Here is a 21,622-nt window from a genome sequence, read left to right as displayed (position 1 = left end):
AGTAAGACATGGAGAAGAGAGTGAGCCATGGGGAAGAGAGTGCGACATTGAGAAGAGAGTGAGACATGGAGAAGATATATATTTTTTGTTTTGCATATATATATATTTTTTCTTTTTTTATGTTTTAAAATAGTACACTCATTTGAGTAGTGGAAAAGGGGTAGGATTAAATAAGTGTATACTTCTTCCTACTCCTTTTCGAACATGTAGATTGAGTTGTGTTTTGCTTTTGTTATTGTTTGTTTGTATTCATTGCATGTTCGAAATAAAGATTTCAAATCAAAAGAGTGCGCCATTGAGAAGAGAGTGAGACATGGAGAAGAGTGACATGGAGAAGAGAGAGATAAATGGAAAAGAGAGAGTGACATGGAGAAGAGTGACATGGAGAAGAGAGTGATACAAGCAGAGTACCGTGTTAAGTGGATGGACTGATGCAATACTAGCACTTCTCAATTGACAGGCAATCATGTCTACTAGTATTGGCATATTATTATTATAATAAAATGAATAGGGACAAGATGCGACGGGTCGTTAACTGCAGACAATGTTGTTGCACCTCTAGGATGAAGATCGTATGCATCGACTAAAGCCCCATAAGTGAACGGAAGGCAAAGTGTTTCATATGATTCCATCCATTCTATTACATTCTCAACCACCTGAGGCACTGGGGACGACCGTGCAGACGCAGAGGAATGAACGCACCGCAGACATAAACCAACGTCCTATACTGTGTAACGTATAGCTGGATATACTGTGTAACGTATAGCTGGATATACTGTGTAACGTATAGCTGGACACGCGACGCTCCCCGCTCATATATATACGGTCGTATGCCGTGTCTCATTCCTCAGGAATGTATACTCGTCCAAAGTGGAAACACCATGACATCATCCCGCTGAGTTGAACCACACGCAGCATCTACTGCACGGTGTACACACTGTACTGCTCTCATCACACACTGTACTGCTCTCTCATCACACACTGTACTGCTCTCATCACACACTGTACTGCTCTCATCACACACTGTACTGCTCTCATCACACACTGTACTGCTCTCATCACACACTGTACTGCTCTCTCATCACACACTGTACTGCTCTCATCACACACTGTACTGCTCTCATCACACACTGTACTGCTCTCATCAGGGCTCTACGCTAACCTTTTTCCCAAGGAGCACATGTGCTCCTAAATTTTTTTTGGAGCACACAAAGAACTTTAGGAGCACACAAACATATTTAGGAGCACAGTGGAAATATTTCAAGTAACAGAGTTTATTATTTTTTTCAAAAATGAATGTATATTTGTACTGTGCGTGCATGTGCAAACGGGAACGGGACACACATCTGTGCAATAGCACATACCACCAAAGTCACTGGCCCACTGTGTGCGTGTGTGTGTATCTGCATGTGCAAACGGGAATGGGACACAGACATTTGAACTATTAAGTGATTAATGCCTACTGTGGCAAAGTTGTAGCCAACAACTAGGCCTAATAAAAAAGCCAGTGACATTGAACAAAAAGGAGACACTGGCATTACCACCAGGGCCATCAGTAGAGGGGACTGTAAGGTGCCTTTTCGGTATACTACCTTTGCTAAAACTGTGTTCTCTGTTAAAGGTGGTAACTACTGGAATAGCCTACCATACTATGTTCAAGACTCATCTTAAACTGCATCTTAAGGCAAAGCAGAACTGTGATAATTTTTAATCTGATTTAGTTTATGTAACTTGTTTCTTGTTTTTATTGTTGTTTTTATCATTGATTGTCACAATGCTTTTACCCTAAGCAGGCTATTTATTTATTGAAAGAGTTTAGCTGTCTCCTGGTGTAAATTAGCTCTTGCTACAACCCTGCATGTTTACATTTTGTATTTTGTACTTGATGTTCATTAATTAACATGTGCTGTCCCTATCAAATCAAACTACTGCTACAAAAGTAACAGTCACTTAACTTTAGCTTTTGCCCCTTTTATGCATACAATGCCTATGTTTTGGCTAGTGTTGCTCTTCTAGAAAAATAATCCTTTCAGGGTTGCCTATTGAAATACTGTACACCTCCAGTACAGAAACATTGTTTATGAGTTTGCGTGTCAGGTAGACCATTGATTGACAGTCGATTCTTCCAATTTCGTCACACCGCTTTCACCCACCTCTGCTGTTGATAACACTAGCCAAGTTAGCACACACACATTATGACACATACACACACGCACAGTGGGCCAGTGACTTTGGTGTAGGGGTGTAACAATGCATCGCAATGCATCGATCCTAAGGGGAAAATTCAACTGCATTGATTTGAAAATGTTAGAATTGATTATCGCAATTTTAATGTGTACACAGTGTGATGTTATTATCATGTCCGTTAGGGTTACAGCCAACACAACGACATACGCTACTGCATCAACGTTATGATTAACAAAGCAAGGCATTCGTTTTGTTGCATTAACGTTATATTCCTATTGCTATCGATAAATCTAGGTGTTCTAAAATCTATTGCTATTGGTAAGACTAGAATAAGTTACATTAATTTAATGTTACTGTCTCGGAAAACTCTCGCATAGCGCAATGGCGGACTTTCAGGAAGTAAAAAAGCAAATGAGAGCTTCCGATTGGTAATTTACTTTCTTTCACGTCACTACTGTGATTGGACCGTTGGCTTGAGTGCAATGTGGGACTTGTAGTTTTTGAACGATTCGCAGCGGAGAGAAAAAAGCATGACCGAGCTTGTAATCTTCACTCACTGTGCGAGTAATTGATTTTTCCGGTTCGCACACACATATTCTTAGGGGCAAATGCGAGTAAAATGGTCGCACTGTAGAGCCCTGCTCATCACACACTGTACTGCTCTCATCACACACTGTACTGCTCATCACACACTGTACTGCTCTCATCACACAGTGTATATCTACTGCACGGTGTACACACTGTACTGCTCTCTCATCACACACTGTACTGCTCTCATCACACACTGTACTGCTCTCATCACACACTGTACTGCTCTCTCATCACACACTGTACTGCTCTCATCACACACTGTACTGCTCTCATCACACACTGTACTGCTCTCATCACACACTGCACTGCTCTCTCATCACACACTGTACTGCTCTCATCACACACACTGTACTGCTCTCATCACACACTGTACTGCTCTCATCACACACTGTACTGCTCTCATCACACACTGTACTGCTCTCTCATCACACACTACATCTACTGCACGGTGTACACACTGTACTGCTCTCATCACACACTGCACTGCTCTCTCATCACACACTGTACACACTGTACTGCTCTCATCACACACTGTATACACTTTACTGCTCTCTCATCACACACTGTACAATATACTGCTCTCATCACACACTGTACAATATACTGCTCTCATCACACACTATACAATATACTGCTCTCATCACACACTATACAATATACTGCTCTCATCACAAACTATACAATATACTGCTCTCACTCATCACACACTATACAATATACTGCTCTCAGCACACACTATACAATATGCACAATCATTCCAGACTGTCAACGGTCTTTGATTTTGGCAGTGACTGAAAAGGTACAGGCTAAAGCTTCTTCAAAACAAAATAAAGATTATTCACATTTGTAACCCTCAAAAATAGCCATACAAACCATTTATTTTGAAAACCGAAAGTTAATTACTTATTCTTAAGTGTATATCAGCATTGTTCCACAAGTTAACCCCAACAATAGAAATACACCTCCTTTTAATTCCTTTCTTAGCTTTTTGAACAGTAAACCTACAAACGTCTCTGAAATCATATTTACTCTCCAGTATTGGAAAAGAACCTTTGCACACAGTCTGGGAGTAACTTTGCTAAGCTCTCTCCTTATCTTGAGCAGAGGGGAGGGAGAGAGACAGAGCGAGACGGTGATGGAAAAGAAACGATCGATTTGAACAGAGAAACATTAGAAAGGAACCCTAGGCTGCTGAGTGGAAAAAGTAGAGCAGGACACCTGCCCCCTCCTCTCTCCCTCCCATCCAAACCCCATTAAGCTTCATTTGATGTCTGACTTTATATAATGGTATTAAGGAGGAGATGGTGAGTCATCGCTGTAAAACCCCCTGAAGGAATATTGTGCTCCCTTTTTATAACCTAATGTTTTAGTAATGATAATAATAATAATAAACTTTATTTGTATAGTACCTTTCATACAAAAATTGCAGCGCAAAGTGCTTCACAGCAGTGATGTAGACACATAATAGACATGCAATGAGCATATAATTGATATTAAAACGTCCCCAGAAAGTTGGCTTCCTCCCGAAATAATTTAATATAATACCAAAAAGTGCGTGTTCTCAAGTGTTTTTGTAATATGTGGACATAAATGTGTATCTGGGCAGTTCCTGACCCCGCCCCTGGCGTGTCTCTGTCTCCTGCCCCAGGTTCGAGGAGCCAGCCTTGGGTCGAGTTCCAGCGCAGAGCCCTGAGTCTTCCTCTCGACACGTCGTACGCCAACCTGACTGCCCTGCTCACCGTGGCCAGCTCCCCCACACACATCCAGCACTTCCCCTACCTGCAGGGACTCGGTGGCAACGGGACAGGTAATGTTAACTTGGCAGTGGCTCAGGAGCAGGGGAGGAAACTAACTTTTTTGCTTACCAGCCAACTGGCAATTATATGATTTTTTTTACCAGCCAAACAGATTTTTTACTAGCCATAAATAAATCGCTAATTGTGATAATTACTTCTTTGTATGTCTTCGTCTAAATTGATTTTCAATCATAGTAATAATCACACCGTGTCTGTACTCTTTAAAAATATTAGCATAAAACATATATTAATCACACCGTCTCTACTCTTCAAAATATTAGGATATCACATATTAACATGAAAGAGGGAACTATTCTGGACTGGGTTGGGCTGAACTGGGCAGTGAAAGATGCTGGGCGGGACTGGGTTGGGCAGGGAAAGTTGGGCTGGTCTAGGTTGGACTGGACTGGGCTTGGCAGTGAAAGAACCAAGCATTTCACTGTAATGTAATAGCTAAATAAAACAACTTGAACTTGACTTGTTACATTTGCACTCTGGTTGGATGCCAAACGTATTCTGGTTGTACTGTACTTGTGCTGTATAATAATAATAATAATAATAATAATAATAATAATAATGCATTCTATTTATAAGGCGCCTTTCAAGGCACTCAAGGACGCCGTACAACACTTTAAAAACAGTTAAATTCATAATCACAGTACATTAAAATAGGAAAAAATTTAATATATAAAATCAGACGGAAAATAAAATCAGACATACGCCTGCCTAAAAAGGTGGGTTTTGAGGTGGGTTTTAAAAGAAATGATGGAGTCAATGTTCCTGATGTCGGGGGGGAGGGAGTTCCAGAGGCGGGGGGCAGAGCAGCTGAAGGCTCTTGACCCCATGGTGGACAGACGGGCTGGGGGGACGGTCAGGTTGATGGAGGAGGCAGACCTGAGGGACCGGGTGGGAATGTTGATATGAAGGAGGTCGGACAGGTATGGTGACAATACATTGGAATCGAATCTCATGTCAACGCTAGGGGTTCAGCAGGTGTATTCTGAATGACAAGTATGACAACATCACCGTTGTGAAGGGCATATGGGCGAGTGGTGATATGGGGGGAAACCTGGTAATAATAAAATGTCACTCGGCTGCATTTAAGCAAAGCCGCTCAGTATAGTCCACTATGTTGAACGCGCATTATGGTAGCTTGTTACATGCTAGGTAGCTAGCCGGCTAATGCTGGTTGAATCGTTAGCCTCACGCCCACTTGTCATTCTCATCCGACTCGAAGGAGACGCGTCGCGTGCTGTTGTTCGCCCCCATGTCAGACCGGCGAGACCGCACTTATATCCGAAAGCAACGACTCTACATGCAATAGACCTATCGCTAAGCCACGCCCCCTTTGAAAACTCGGACACAGAGCCGACCGTGAATGACTCTCGTTGACGATGGCTGCAGGCAGCCCCTTTCCTGACTGTGATGCAAGCCTTGCTTCACAGTCACGAAAGGGGCTAGGCCGCTGGAGATTTACCACAGCAGGTAATAGACCTGTTTTTTAAAGATAACACAAATATTTCATCTAGAAGCAGACAGAGAGGGTTACAATATGCAGTGGAAAAGTACGTTCATGAGATACATATTTACCTTAGACCTCCATCGTGATGCAAGCATTAGCTATAGATAACGTCTCAAGCATTACTTACAGTTGACTTGATTGAAGATTACAAGAACTATGACGATAATCCATGATTACTATTGCAATGCTGATACATTTAGTTTAGTGGTCCAACGCAGTATACGAGCTAGACCCGACACCGACAGTTGTCACTAGTCACTAGAATGAGGAAAAAAGTGAGAGCTGTCATTCTGCAACCAGAATAATCCACCTCTTTTGTAAACATGCTATGTTGGTTCTTTTGTGACCCAGGTAAATATGCCAACAATCCTCCATAAAGGGGTGAGACGTCAGAGAATGGTATGCTGCACATTCTAGTGTACATCAGGTCAAATGATTGATTACACTAACTATAAATGTATAGTGATAGAGACCAAAGTAAAAATACCTAATAATAAAATAGACCTAATATAGGGGGCGACAGTGGCTTGGGAGTAGAGCAGTCGTCTGGTAATCCGGAGGTTCCCGGTTTGATTCTCGCTCCTCCCGTGCAGCGTGTCGAAGTGTCCTTGAGCAAGACACTGATGAGCAGGTTGGCACCTTGCATGGCACCTTGCATGGCACCTTGCACACCGTCGGTGTGTGAGTGAATGGGTAAGATGTGAGAAACAAATTGTAAAGCGCTTTGGATAAAAGCGCTATATAAATACAGCCATTTACCATTTACCAAAATACCTGTAAATCACAGTAAATGGGTATACAGGTTAGGACATAGCTTTTCTTATAACACTTAAGTATAAGTTATACTATATATTTATATAAATAAATGCATATACAACACATTCTCAAGATAGATCACTCTGATTAGAAAAGAAAACCCACAACTAAAGTGTACATAAATAGCCACTATTTTTAATATATACAATAAATATACATGGATTTACAGTTACACAAATGGATGTACGATATAAACTGGAATAGCGAACAATATCATGTGTTGTTGTGATACATCTATGGTAATTTAACATTATATTCTTCTAGTACCTCCATTATGGATTAATAGCCTGGTCTGTTGACATTTGCAATATCAGCAACTGTTGATGAAGATTAAGTACTTTAACATTGTAAACCAGCAATCTGAGGGACACAGAGCAGCATAACTGGACCACTTTAACAACCTTCAGGTCAATCGAGGGTTGAATGCACTGAAATACAAGAACACCCTATAGAATATGTACTGTACTTTTACTTTTGAAACTTAATACAGTACTGTAGTTGTAAAGGTCCTCCCATAGTCGAGCAGACTGTACACAGAGCAGACTCCGCGGAGGTCCGCGCGGACTCTTTGAGCTTTGATCTCAACGGACAGCAGACCCACAGCAGAGTCCAAGTGCGAAGCTCCTATTTTCTGACGCGCGGACATCCGCGCCGCTGACTTGGTGTCACACAAAACGCTGCTCGGCGTTTTGGTTGACATCGAACTGCATTTAATGTGACGCCGATCTGCATTTACTCTGACCACTCGCTCCGTGCCAAGAGAGATGTTTGAATGGCTTTTCTAAATGAAGTGTGTAAAATTGCCAGTTTTATTTCGAAATATTGGAAACGGAGATAACATAGAATGTTATCTCCGTTTCCAATATTTTGAAATAAAACTGGTGCTTTTATTTCATGCAATGCGTGTTTGTCATTTCAGCACCACGCGCTGTCCACCTCAAGCCTATATACCTGTTATTCAAGTGCGTAAAACTGCCCGTTTTATTATCGAAATATTGGAAACGGAGATAACATACTCTTTATTTTGACATCGGATGACGACGACATGACAGAAGTTGAACAGCGTGGGGACAATTGTGTAAACTGGCGCGTGACATGTAGGAAATTGGTCCGTGGAGGTCCGCTCGACTATGAAAGCTCAAAGAGTCCAGTGGACCTCCGCTGAGTCCAGTCCGCGTACAGTCTGCTCGACTATGGGAGGGCCTTAATGGTACATAATTCACCCACAGACCTATTGTTAGGAACATTCTAGAAAATTAGTGCCGCAGTACATTCTAGAACCTTAGTTCTGCCCGATCATTCTGGAACGTTTTGGTGATGATGTCATAGTAGAACCTTCTAGAACCTCTAACATTCCTATTTTAAGCATTCTGTTTAGCTTTCTAGTAATGTCCACCTTCCATTGGGGGAGCCTGGTGCCCACAGGCCGGCACTCCTCATCTGGAGTAAGAGGGGAGGAGAGAGGGGTGATGGATAAGGGGAGAGGGATGAGGGGGAGGTGAATGAGGAGAGAGGTGAATGAGGAGAGAGGAATATTATTCAGTTAATGACATGATTGTAAAGCACACCTTTACATGATCTCCAGCACACCTCATTCTGTGAAAAAAAACACAAAAAGCTGAGTATTAGCTAAGCATAGACGGATAATAATAATAGTTCATTTATGGAGCATCTTTCATACATAAAATGCAGCTCAAAGTGGATTTTATTGACAACAAACATAACAACTTTGACAGATCAACATTTGTGTTTGCCAAGTCCAGGACTTATTTATTGTTTACATCGTTGTCCCTGTTGTTACTGGTTTCAAGTGGCACTATGGCATCTGAAGTGCATCGAGCATTCTTAGTGCATGTAGTAGTATTCATGTTATTAGTATTCTGTTGTCTGTTAGCCAGTTATTTATACTATCAATTAGGGGTGGACGGTATAAACGGTATACGGTATAAACGGTATTAATTTGCTCTACGGTATGGATTTTGACTATACCGTGTAACCGGTAGCGCAGCTCTAAAATAGCAATGACGTCATGTAACCACAGCGCGACTATTTCAATCGCATTTGCCCCTAAAAATAGATAGAATTAGTCATAGATAATAGATATGTGCAAACTGGAAAACGTTATTTAGGAGGCTTCGCGCAGTGGGCGTGTCAACACGCAATTGTCATTTCATAATAAACACATATCACCGCGGCGCACAGCAAGTTTCAATTTCAGTTCCTGGCATTTTTAACCAGTGGAGAAAGGTAAGATATTTCCCTATCGTTTTTCTTATATGAATTATTCTACGTTAATAAAACATACCTGGTGATCAACTACAGTTTGCTGTAAACATTACGATATGTGTGTAGTGTTATGATAACGACGGCAGCAGCGGGAGCCGGGAGGAAGGCTGCAGCAGTGGATTTGCGAATAGCATGCAGCTGCAGAGCCGCAGAGCCAGGGGCTCTTTCAGGTCTGGTCACAGGCCCGTCAAACAGCGCCCCCCCACCCAACGGCTGAATTGCCAATGGCTGAAATGAATGACCTGAAAGAGCCCCTGGCTCTGCGGCTCTGCAGCTACCTATGCTTCTAGCAAAATCCAGCCCCGCTGTTTGCAATGGGAGCAGGAGTCTCGACTCGGGACTTATTTTATTTGGAATATAATGACTTTATACGCAAAAGTAGCCTACCGGTAGTTTTAAGTTAAAATATTATAAATCTACATGCCTTGAGGATGTCATTCTTTATATAGCCTGCCTATCAGGCAAAAAAAATTATTCTAACAGAAACACTGATACCGTGATATATACCGTTACCGTCTATGCTTCAAATTATACCGTGATATACATTTTAGACCATACCGTCCACCCCTATTCAATGGTGGTCACTACATTACATCTATAACTGTCCTTGTTGGTCATCCTTTCCACTGTTATGCACCTGGCTTGCGGTAACGTTGCTGACGTTATGATGCAGAAAGTAATACAGAAGGCTCACGTTATGATGCAGAAATATCTGCGGTATCGTTACATGTTGGCAGCTAACGTTAGCTAGCTGCTAACGGTAGCTAACTGGGCTGGATATACGAGAGCTAGTTCGCAGTCAAAGTCAAACGTTAGCAAACTAATAGTTTGGTCTACGTTTCTAATACATGCCGTCAAATATTATGTCTTTATGAATTGACCTTACCTTTGAGCAAACATAAGTGTCCTTGGTAATGGTCTTCACATTCACTTGTGTATGTGGTCGACGACACAACATAATCCATCGCTTGCGTTTCTCTAGTTTTCGTTTGGGCTTCGGGAAAGGTATGAAATATACTCCTCCATCCAGTCTTTCAGGGTACCTGGTGTCCGAATTACAGGTACCCCACGCACAGCGTTTCACCATCGGATATTAGGTAGATAATAACATATAAACTGAACTCTTACACAGTGGTTTTGATCACAGCTGTCTGGTTTGATGCAGCCCACAAATGGCTTTTCTGGTGTTGACCGAGTTTTCTGCAGCGACGTTTTTGCTGTGATATGATTGGACAAATTCTATTTTGGGGCGTGGTTTAGCGACAGGTCTATTATTTTCATCCACTGATGTGTTTTTGTCTAAGTTTGTCTACGTTGTCATGCCGGTGACAGGAGTCTGTAGGGCCGCGCGCATTCGTCTATCCACTTCCCCTAGATGGGCGGCATTTTCTAGAAAACGAGTGTTCATTGGAGGAGCTTAGAGCGCAACGATGATGTTCATTGGTTATGGATTATTATGAGGCGCAAATGGGAGGAATCATAAGGGGGGAGTCAGAGTTCGGCTTGTGCCAGTGAGCGAATAAGCAGATTGCAGAATAATTTTTTAGGTTTTGTTTACTACTCGCCAGTGTGGCGAGTGCTCTTCATGAATCACTCGCCAAACATAAAGAATACTCTCATTTGGCGAGTCAAATGGCCTAATTTCCTCCCCTGCTCAGGAGGTAGAGCAGTCGCCTGGTAATCCGGAGGTAATCCGCTCCTCCCGGGCTGTGTGTCGAATTGTCCTTGAGCAAGACACTTAACCCCTAACTGCTACCGATGAGCAGGTTGGCACCTTCCATGGTTGTGCCATGGTTCTGCCGTTGTGTGTGTGAATGTGTGAGTGAATGATTTTGTGAGGAACAAATTGTAAAGCGCTTTGGATAAAAGAGATATATAAATGCACCATTTACCATTTACGTGATTGTGTCCGAAATGACCGTCTGCATTGAATGCCCCCTGTCTGCATGCTCAATATTTCTATATGTGGTGTATCTATTTTCTATACTGATGTCAGATCGTCTGTAATCGGTTCTCGCTGTCTGTAGCTGTCGTGCTCAAGGAGTTTTCTAGCGCTATTACTAGACCTTTTGCAGATGGCGTGCAAGGAGTTGAAGAGGCATCCTTAAGGCTGGCTGTCACAGGACAGGAACAGCGCAAGTTCTAGACAACTTAAGGCCCACTTGCAGGTTGTATTTTTGTTCAATAAACACGTAACTGTAGCATGTAACGTTAGTTATCACAACCATCGGCAATCACAGTGAGGATCTTTATTGATTAACATTAGCTAGCTAGCTTTAACTAGAATTATAGTTCGCTAGCTATATAAGCTAACATTAGCCGAGTTTATTCTATGCAAAATGTGCTAGCTAGCTAACGTTAATCAATAAAGATCCTCACTCCGATGGCCGATAGTTATGATAACTAACTAATCGCAGTGAGGATCTTTATTGATTAACGTTAACTAGCTAGCACATTTTGCATAGAATAAACTCGGCTAATGTTAGCTTATATAGCTAGCGAACTATAATTCTAGTTAACCCTTTAATCGCCAAGGACGACTTTAGACGTCAATGCTCGCCATGCGTAATCTGCCAATGACGTCGTACAGCGTCTTTGAGATCAATATTTCAAAAATCTGTCATGGCAATCATATTTCACCCACGGAGACTTGAGACTTGCTGTTGATCTCCTCTCAACTCTCCAACGGTTCAAGACCGCCATCTGGTGGCCGATCCGCGAATCGCCAAAACCGGAAGTGACGCGCCGGAAGTGGTGCTCACCCATATTTCGTCCGGCCACTCGCTAGCGGGACTCCAGCTTGATACACTGGATAGCGATCCATTGCCAATAACTCGATAAACAACATGATTTGGACGTATATAGTATTACACAACCTGGAAATGGATCGCATATAACAACATCCCATAATAGCGATCTTTCTGCTCCACGCTGATTACCCAACGGTCAGAGGAAGCTGCGGTGAGTTTCAGCGTGTTTGATTATTATTAAACATACACACTGCTCCGATCAACATATCACCCATACTAAATAAATGATTTAACGTCGGCCACGGACTTATAACCCCCCCCCCCCCTCCGGTCACCAGCAGATGATGAGGCATGACGTGTAGGACCTTGTACAATTGACATTTTTTATCTGACGTCAATCGGTATCAAACTACATTTGATGATCTAATATATGTATTTGTGGCTATAACTCACGTTCTATGGAATGCTGCAGAAAACAATAAAAACATATTTATACTTTAGACCATATTTTAGTATGAATGTGTGAATGAAAAAGTAGAACGTTGCTACATCCTAAACGATAGATACTTGATGTTGAATGGGCCATAGTAATGTCAATTTAGCAATACAATTAAAAAAGTTATAGCCCTGCAAAGAAGGGGAACATCTCCATAGACAAATAGAGCTGGCAGAGGACGGTATAAGGATGGATATAAGCGTGGCAGAGAAAGGGTTAACCGTTAAAGCTAGCTAGCTAACTTTAATCAATAAAGATCCTCACTGCGATTGCCGATGGTTGTGATAACTAACATTACATGCTACAGTATCTGTACTGTAGTCATGCCATTGATGCCAACATTCGTTGGACAAGCTATGCTAGCTCTCGTGACTAGTTTGTTGTTCTTCATTCCAGAAGGTTGCTTCCGGTAAACTAGCGCAACGTCACCACTGACGGCAGCGCTGTGCTCCAATAGGAAGGCATTTGCATGCATAAATGAATAAATAAAATTAAAAAAAATCCAAACGCAGTATAGTATCATTTCGAACACTCTAGTACCGCGGTACTATACTAATACCGGTATACCGTGCAACCCTAGTAAGGTGTCCATTTGGATCAAGGAAATGGCTTTATGCACTCGTCAAACTCCATTGTAGTGGATGAGAAGTAGGGAAAAGTTACCTGCAGTGACGTCACGGCACTGATAGCGTCTGATAAGCTTTTTGATTGGCTCCATACATGTTATTCGTGCGTGGACATTTGTAACCCTTTCTGAGTGGAATTTCCGGCGTCAAAAAAATAAAATAAAATAAAAAAATTAGATACCAATGATGTAAACTACCCATAATTGAAGAGTAGGGTTTAACCTGCAAGTGGCACTTTAAGACTTAGAATCAGAAAGGTCTTTATTGCCAAGTAGTTTACACATACAAGGAATTAGATTTGGTCGTTGCGACATTAACGGACCAACAATTGCAGTAGAATAAAAAGGTAGAATAGGATCAAATAGAATGGATGACCAAAGCTTGAGTCATCTCAATCTTGAGTCATTCTTGAGTCATTCTACAGCTGATCAAATAGAAGAAGGGGGTATGGGGAGGTGCAGTATGACGGTCCACTCTTAGTTGATTAGGAATGAATGAATAAGTTATCATTGCATTTATACAGAACTTTTTTCTAGACGGACTCAAAGCGCTTTTTTACAATGTAGGGTGGAAATCGCCTCCTTCACCACCACTGTGTAGCACCCAACCTGCGATACACTGACACCAGGCACACATCACACTACACAATGGCTGAACGGCTCAGGAGACAGGGATTGATATCAGCCAATTATGAGGGGGGGGTTATTAGGTGGCCTTGATGTCAGAGACCTGATTGGGAATTTGGCCAGGAACATCGGGGGAACCCCCTACTCTTTGCGATAGACGCCCTGGGTTCTTTAACGACCTAATTCAGTCGTGACCTCGGTTTAACGCCTCATCCGAAGGAGACTTAAAAGGTTGTTAGTGTCACAGATTACAAAAGGGCTGGTTTTCAAAGAAGACAAGATAAATTACAGTAAGGTTAGCTTGGCACATCATGTACACAAGATCTCCGGCCTGGCCAGGGGCACTGCCTGGACCCTCCCGGGGACATGTGACCGCGGTGCCGGTCCATATGATGCTAAATTCAGGTTTCTTTTGGATGTTTGTTAGTCTTGTGACGAAACAAATACTGTTTTTTCTAGCAAAACAAAGATTTCCTGGGCTGTTAAGTAGGTTTCTGTCTCGTGGTAACAGTAATGGTGGAGCTGTATCATGGTAACAGTAATGGTGGAGCTGTCTCATGGTAACAGTAACGGTGGAGCTGTCTCGTGGTAACGGCAACGGTGGAGCTGTCTCATGGTAACAGCAACCGTGGAGCTGTCTCGTGGTAACAGTAGGTGGAACTGTCTCATGGTAACAGTAATGGTGGAACTGTCTCGTGGTAACAGTAATGGTGGAGCTGTCTCATGGTAACAGTAATGGTGGAGCTGTCTCATGGTAACAGTAATGGTGGAACTGTCTCGTGGTAACAGTAGGTGGAACTGTCTCATGGTAACAGTAATGGTGGAACTGTCTCATGGTAACCGTAATGGTGGAGCTGTCTCGTGGTAACAGTAATGGTGGAGCTGTCTCGTGGTAACAGTAATGGTAGAGCTGTCTCGTTGTTGTGAAGGATCAGATTAAACCGAATATATATATTTATTTATATATATATATTTAAATAGTGTTTGTATATCGTTTGATATCCCCTGTATATTCCTTGTACAATATGCACTGAATATCCCTTTAGTCTACTAAACAGCCCATAATAGTTTCATTCTACCATTGGACGAGAACCTGGCGCCAGGTTGCCATACCCCTAGGTTCAAGTTCAATCGTGCCGCCCAACATGTCGTGGCAAGCCCCGGTTCCGCGTAGGAATATGTCGGGCGAAATACGAATGGTACTATTTGTTCATAGCGCATATATATATGGCGCAAGTAAAGTAGAACTTTCTTTTAGTCCAGTTCTTTACCCTCCAACAGAGTGACAGACGCGAAGCCTCCCCACGACGCACGTGTGGTGTAGTAAGGCCTACTTGGCCTCAGAATAGGCATTGAGATATCGTTTGGATTAATAGTTGAATAGTCATAGTTTGGCACTATACCGTCGAGTTGGACGTATTCTATTAAGCTAATAATAGTCTATTTATGTATGGTGCATCGTTCGGTTAGAGTTCTAAAGTTATCAGTACCCCCATCGTTCCTGACGTTATCTGGACGCTTAACCAGGCTGGGCAGACCCCTAGTGGTGCTTGCATCCGAGGAGCTCCGGGCCAGGGCGACTGGACCTGTATATTGGATTACTCTACCCGGACGACGGCGAGCCTTCCACGGCTTGGATTATGCTTTGGGTGCTTTGATTATTCCATGGATAAAGGCCAACACTGCGGAGTGTTGGAACTACCCCCCGGAGAGGACTCCAGGTGAGACGGCGCTCTACACCAGTGAGGTCGCCTCACGTCTCTCCGTTGTGGACCGGCAGCTACCGTCCACCAGAGGGTCCAGCTGTGTTCGTCTGCGGACCGAGGTTCTGTGGGCACCGTGTTCAAGACTTTGAATTCTCCCAAGAAACCGTCGGCCAGATGGGATACCGCCAGCGGCTTCTCTAACCCCCCCCTCCTACTGTCTTACAACCAGCGGGACCCCCCCCCCCCCTTAGTGTATCCAGCTATAATCATTTAAGTACCATCGCTATAGTTTCCTAAATATCCAGGTTGTATATTTACTCCCTGCGTAACCAGAGATTGGACATTCAATGTTGATTTACCTACGAATACTCATTTGCCATACAAGTGCATATTTCAAATCATAAGTGTAAACAAGTGAACGTTGTATATACCTTTTGCTATATTAAACCTTCGATTTGTACATTTGTGTGGATTCGTTTCATCAGGTGGGAAAGTGTTCATCATACTTATATCATGTACTGGATGGCCAGAAGTTAAAGTACAAGAGGTAGTGGTATTAAATACCATATCTAACAATACAGTCAGGGAATTGTACCCCTCAGTTACAATTGGTCCTTCGAGCCGGAGGGTAACTAGTGTAATATTAATATAGTGTTATTAATATTGAAATGGCCTATGATGAACACTCCACGAAACGATCCTCCTAACCTAGAACGCCCGCGGCGCAGACGACAGACACCTCAGTACTTAGAGGCTTACACTGTCAGTCAACTACCTAGCCTTCGACAAACGGTAAACGCGGTAAAAGTAGAAAGTAAAATTATGTCTGACCTTAACGACCAGGTTTCCCCGACCACAGAGGCCCTAGTAGGTCCTAATGTAGCTGACCAAGCTCACGGTGGGGACCAGGAGGGAGCGGACATGCCTTTACCCCCCGCCACTACCCAAGAAGTAGTTCCCGACCACCCCCGGGAGGAAGACAACCCTACAGAGAGAAAACTCTGCACGGAAGAAGAGGAGGAGAGCGCCGAGGAAATAGAGCTCCAGGACTCCCCAACAAGTACCCCCAGGAGCGGCTCACGCAGGAGCGGCTCACCTCCACAACCGCCTTCCCCCAGCGAAGCGGAGAGGATGCTACAACAGGCGTTCCTCGACAGCCTGACAGCCTCTACCGAACGCGATCGACTCCAAGCGCAGACGCTTAGCGAGCGCGAACATTTTACTATTGAAAGAGAACGCCTCCAAGCGCAGCAACGGAGCGAAGAAGAGCGCATACGCCGGGAGATGAGACGCCTTCAGACGGAAATTAATATGGTAAGAGACCGGGCCGCAGCAGAGCGCGCCGCCGCCGAAGCAGAGCGCGCCGCCGCCGCAGCCCAGCGCACCGCTGACTGTGCCCAAAGAGAAGCCCAGCGCGCCGCTGACTATGCCCAAAGAGAAGCAGAGCGCGCCGCCGCCGAAGCCCAGCGCGCCGCTGACTATGCCCAAAGAGAAGCAGAGCGCAACATCGATCTCATCCAGCGCCAAGCCGAGCGTGACAGATTACAAGCCGAGCGCGACAAGTTACGGGCGCGGCTAATGAAGCGGCTGATGATCCCCAGGGCAACACCCTCTCCCTCCGCCAGGGGTTCAAGGAAATCGTCGAGACAACAGTCAAGGGCAGCGCCTCCTAACCGAGCAAGCGACCCTGAACTTGACCAACAGACCAAGCTTACACCCCCCGCAGACCCCCTTCCCAGACCGGTCCAAGCGAGACCCAGCTACAAGGAAGGAGCGGCATACACGGCGGAGAAGCTAAATACACGACTACAGGATCTGGAAGATCTGATAGAGGAAGAAGAGGGAGAGGAGGAGAACCAAGCCCGACGACAGCACAGTACTCCACCGGACCAGGAGGTCCAGTGCAGCCCAGGCTATACCCCTGCGGCGCTGCGCTACAGACCCCTGACTCTATTCACGGGTGAGCACGACGCACGACCAGCCCCGAGGAATAGCACCTGGACCAGCGGGCCATGGTACCCTGTCGGTACCAGCCCACAGAGAGGCGCAAGAGGAGACTCGCCCAGGAGGCCTCTCCCCCAACGCCCGCCGATGTATCAGCCATCCACGGCGTCATACATTGCCACACCGCCCACCAGACGGAGTGTGTACAGAACACTCGCCAGACAATATGACCCGTTGGGATGTATTCTACCTTACACCACCAGGGCAAAGATGATTGTACGAGCACCATGGGACAAGGACCAGGGCTGGGACGACCCAATACCCGCACACCTTGCCTCAACATGGAGAGAGTGGGAGACGGAACTCCGCTCACTCCCAGGCGTCAATATACGCCGCAGCTACTTCCCATCCACAGTGAGGCCAGAGACATGCGAGATTGATCTACACGTCTTCAGCGACGCCTCCGAAGTAGCCTACGGATCGGTGGCCTACTTGCGTGCCCAAGAGAAGGGAGGAAAGATACACACTGCTTTCATCCTGGCCCGCTCAAGAATAGCCCCACGTAAGCAACAATCTATCCCACGTCTAGAGCTCTGCGCAGCCCTAGCAGGAGCGCATCTAGCCACGTTAATCCAACGTGAACTCACCATTCCGGTGCACAGAACAATCTTGTGGTCAGATTCCACGACAGTACTCACATGGATCAAGTCTGATTCATGCAGATACAAAGTCTTCGTGGGAGTCAGAGTCACCGAGATTCAAGAGTTAACAGAAGCAGCGAGCTGGCGGTATGTGGACACCAAACACAACCCAGCTGACGTCATCACCCGGGGAATGTCTCTGGATGACCTAACCCGTCGCAACATCTACAGTGACGGACCAGAATTCCTCAAGCTCCCGGAAGGAGAGTGGCCTACGCCCACCCCGCGGGAAGCAAGTAACGAGGAGGCTGAGAACAAGAAACCTATGTTCTGTGGACTGAGCACAGTCGCCTCCACAGACCCCAACATGGATGACTGCATTACCCTAGCGAGTGCGCAGCAAAGAACATTCCTGCGGCACCACCCAGAGATTCAGTCCACCACTGACATGTCAGCAGCTGACTACGAAGAAGCAGAACTTCTTCTACTACAACGAGCCCAGAGAGACTCGTTCCCCGATGAGCTAGACTGTCTACAGGGAGGAAACCCCGTCCCATCAGACAGCAGACTGCTCCACCTGGCACCAGAGAGTGACGCCCATAATCTCATCAGAGTGGGTGGTCGCCTGCGGAGAGCCCCCGATCTACCGGATGATATTAAGTACCCGATCGTCTTGAACAGCCGACACAAGGTCACAGAGCCGATCATAAAGAAATACGTCTCCAGTGATGTAGCAGATGTCGACCCAGTCACCCCCAACACACTCCTAATGGGGCGGCTGGACCCCGCGCTACCCCAGACAATGTACAGGCCTGAAGAAGCGAACGGCCGAAGAATGTGGAGGTACAGTCAAGTACTAGCTGACAAGTTTTGGAGCAGCTTCCTACTCCACTACCTACCGTCTCTACAGACCCGCCAGAAGTGGGTAAAAGAGAGAGACAATCTGACAGAAGGAACAGTCGTCATGATTATTGACCAGTCACTACCCAGAGCTATGTGGCCGGCTGGCCGCGTAAGCAAAGTGATCACCGGTGCCGATGGCAAGGTCCGAGCAGCTGAAGTACTCGTCCAAGGGCGCACTTACACACGTCCAGTGGCGAGGCTCATAGAACTGCCCCGACTCCCAGATACTATCGATGATGACCATGACCCCATGATTTTGTGAGTTGACTGACCCTTACAGCGGACCTTGAGTGGTAGACGGGTAATCTGTCTCTGCTTAGCTAATTAGGTGGGGGCGGCTGTTGTGAAGGATCAGATTAAACCGAATATATATATTTATTTATATATATATATTTAAATAGTGTTTGTATATCGTTTGATATCCCCTGTATATTCCTTGTACAATATGCACTGAATATCCCTTTAGTCTACTAAACAGCCCATAATAGTTTCATTCTACCATTGGACGAGAACCTGGCGCCAGGTTGCCATACCCCTAGGTTCAAGTTCAATCGTGCCGCCCAACATGTCGTGGCAAGCCCCGGTTCCGCGTAGGAATATGTCGGGCGAAATACGAATGGTACTATTTGTTCATAGCGCATATATATATGGCGCAAGTAAAGTAGAACTTTCTTTTAGTCCAGTTCTTTACCCTCCAACAGAGTGACAGACGCGAAGCCTCCCCACGACGCACGTGTGGTGTAGTAAGGCCTACTTGGCCTCAGAATAGGCATTGAGATATCGTTTGGATTAATAGTTGAATAGTCATAGTTTGGCACTATACCGTCGAGTTGGACGTATTCTATTAAGCTAATAATAGTCTATTTATGTATGGTGCATCGTTCGGTTAGAGTTCTAAAGTTATCAGTACCCCCATCGTTCCTGACGTTATCTGGACGCTTAACCAGGCTGGGCAGACCCCTAGTGGTGCTTGCATCCGAGGAGCTCCGGGCCAGGGCGACTGGACCTGTATATTGGATTACTCTACCCGGACGACGGCGAGCCTTCCACGGCTTGGATTATGCTTTGGGTGCTTTGATTATTCCATGGATAAAGGCCAACACTGCGGAGTGTTGGAACTACCCCCCGGAGAGGACTCCAGGTGAGACGGCGCTCTACACCAGTGAGGTCGCCTCACGTCTCTCCGTTGTGGAACGGCAGCTACCGTCCACCAGAGGGTCCAGCTGTGTTCGTCTGCGGACCGAGGTTCTGTGGGCACCGTGTTCAAGACTTTGAATTCTCCCAAGAAACCGTCGGCCAGATGGGATACCGCCAGCGGCTTCTCTAACCCCCCCCTCCTACTGTCTTACAACCAGCGGGACCCCCCCCCCCCCTTAGTGTATCCAGCTATAATCATTTAAGTACCATCGCTATAGTTTACTAAATATCCAGGTTGTATACTTACTCCCTGCGTAACCAGAGATTGGACATTCAATGTTGATTTACCTACGAATACTCATTTGCCATACAAGTGCATATTTCAAATCATAAGTGTAAACAAGTGAACGTTGTATATACCTTTTGCTATATTAAACCTTCGATTTGTACATTTGTGTGGATTCGTTTCATCAGGTGGGAAAGTGTTCATCATACTTATATCATGTACTGGATGGCCAGAAGTTAAAGTACAAGAGGTAGTGGTATTAAATACCATATCTAACAATACAGTCAGGGAATTGTACTCCTCAGTTACACTCGTGGTAACAGTAATGGTGGAACTGTCTCATGGTAACAGTAATGGTGGAACTGTCTCGTGGTAACAGTAATGGTGGAACTGTCTCATGGTAACAGTAATGGTGGAACTGTCGTGGTAACAGTAATGGTGGAGCTGTCTCGTGGTAACAGTAGGTGGAACTGTCTCATGGTAACAGTAATGGTGGAACTGTCTCATGGTAACAGTAATGGTGGAACTGTCTCATGGTAACAGTAATGGTGGAGCTGTCTCGTGGTAACAGTAATGGTGGAGCTGTCTCATGGTAACAGTAATGGTGGAACTGTCTCGCAGTGATGGGCAAGATACTTGGAAAATGTAGCAAGCTACACTACAAGTTACTCTCGATTAAATATAGCTCAACTACAATGGAAGCTATCCCCAGATAAATGTAGCAAGCTACACTACAAGAACATGGCAAAAATAGCTAGCTACATCGGCACAGTTTGATTGTTTATTATAAAACTGAAACGAGCCCTCGTCTGGCTTTTTGTGTCATCCTTTTAACATGAACTTGTATTATGTACAAAATCCAGGAAGGCAAGTTTAGCTGGGTGCAGCCTCTACAAAAGAAAAGAAAGCGACCATTTGGTTTGATCAGTTTTTATTGTATAGTTTGTTGATTACTTTTGATGCAGTAATGGTCTTTTTCTTTTCTATTCTATCTTTATGTATTATTTATCCCTAAACTCTGCATCTTCTGGCTGCCTGATACCCTCTCCTAGCTGAAACCTGCCCACTTTATCAACCAAAAACACACTTCTTCAATATCTGAATTTTAACTAATAATAACTGTCTTACTGCATTTTACTATTATGCTACCATGTCTATACTACCACCAACTATGCTAATATGTCTATACTACTACAGTACAGTATGTACTCAAGAGTATAACACTCAAGCTCGACACTGCTAGACAAACAATACTACTTATCCTTGGCTGCTAGATATGTACCACTCCTGCTGACTTGTTGTACACAAT

The 21,622-nt window shown here is 44.7% G+C and overlaps 1 protein-coding gene across 1 annotated transcript in view; it reads left to right on the top strand.

Annotated features, from left to right (window-relative positions):
* The window catches only part of fam171a1 (family with sequence similarity 171 member A1), a 109,183-nt gene that overhangs the window by 38,854 nt on the left and 48,707 nt on the right, over positions 1 to 21,622 (top strand). The window contains exon 4 of the mRNA XM_084337024.1: positions 4,427 to 4,585. Coding sequence (XP_084193150.1) covers positions 4,427 to 4,585 — 159 coding nt within the window. The remainder of the gene's footprint in view (positions 1 to 4,426; positions 4,586 to 21,622) is intronic.

This window comes from Notolepis coatsorum (assembly GCF_963971535.1).
Source record: "Notolepis coatsorum genome assembly, chromosome: 19".
NCBI classification, from domain to species: Eukaryota; Metazoa; Chordata; class Actinopteri; order Aulopiformes; family Paralepididae; genus Notolepis; species Notolepis coatsorum.
Note: the sequence above shows the minus strand (reverse complement) of the source record. Positions and strands in the feature narration are given on the sequence as shown.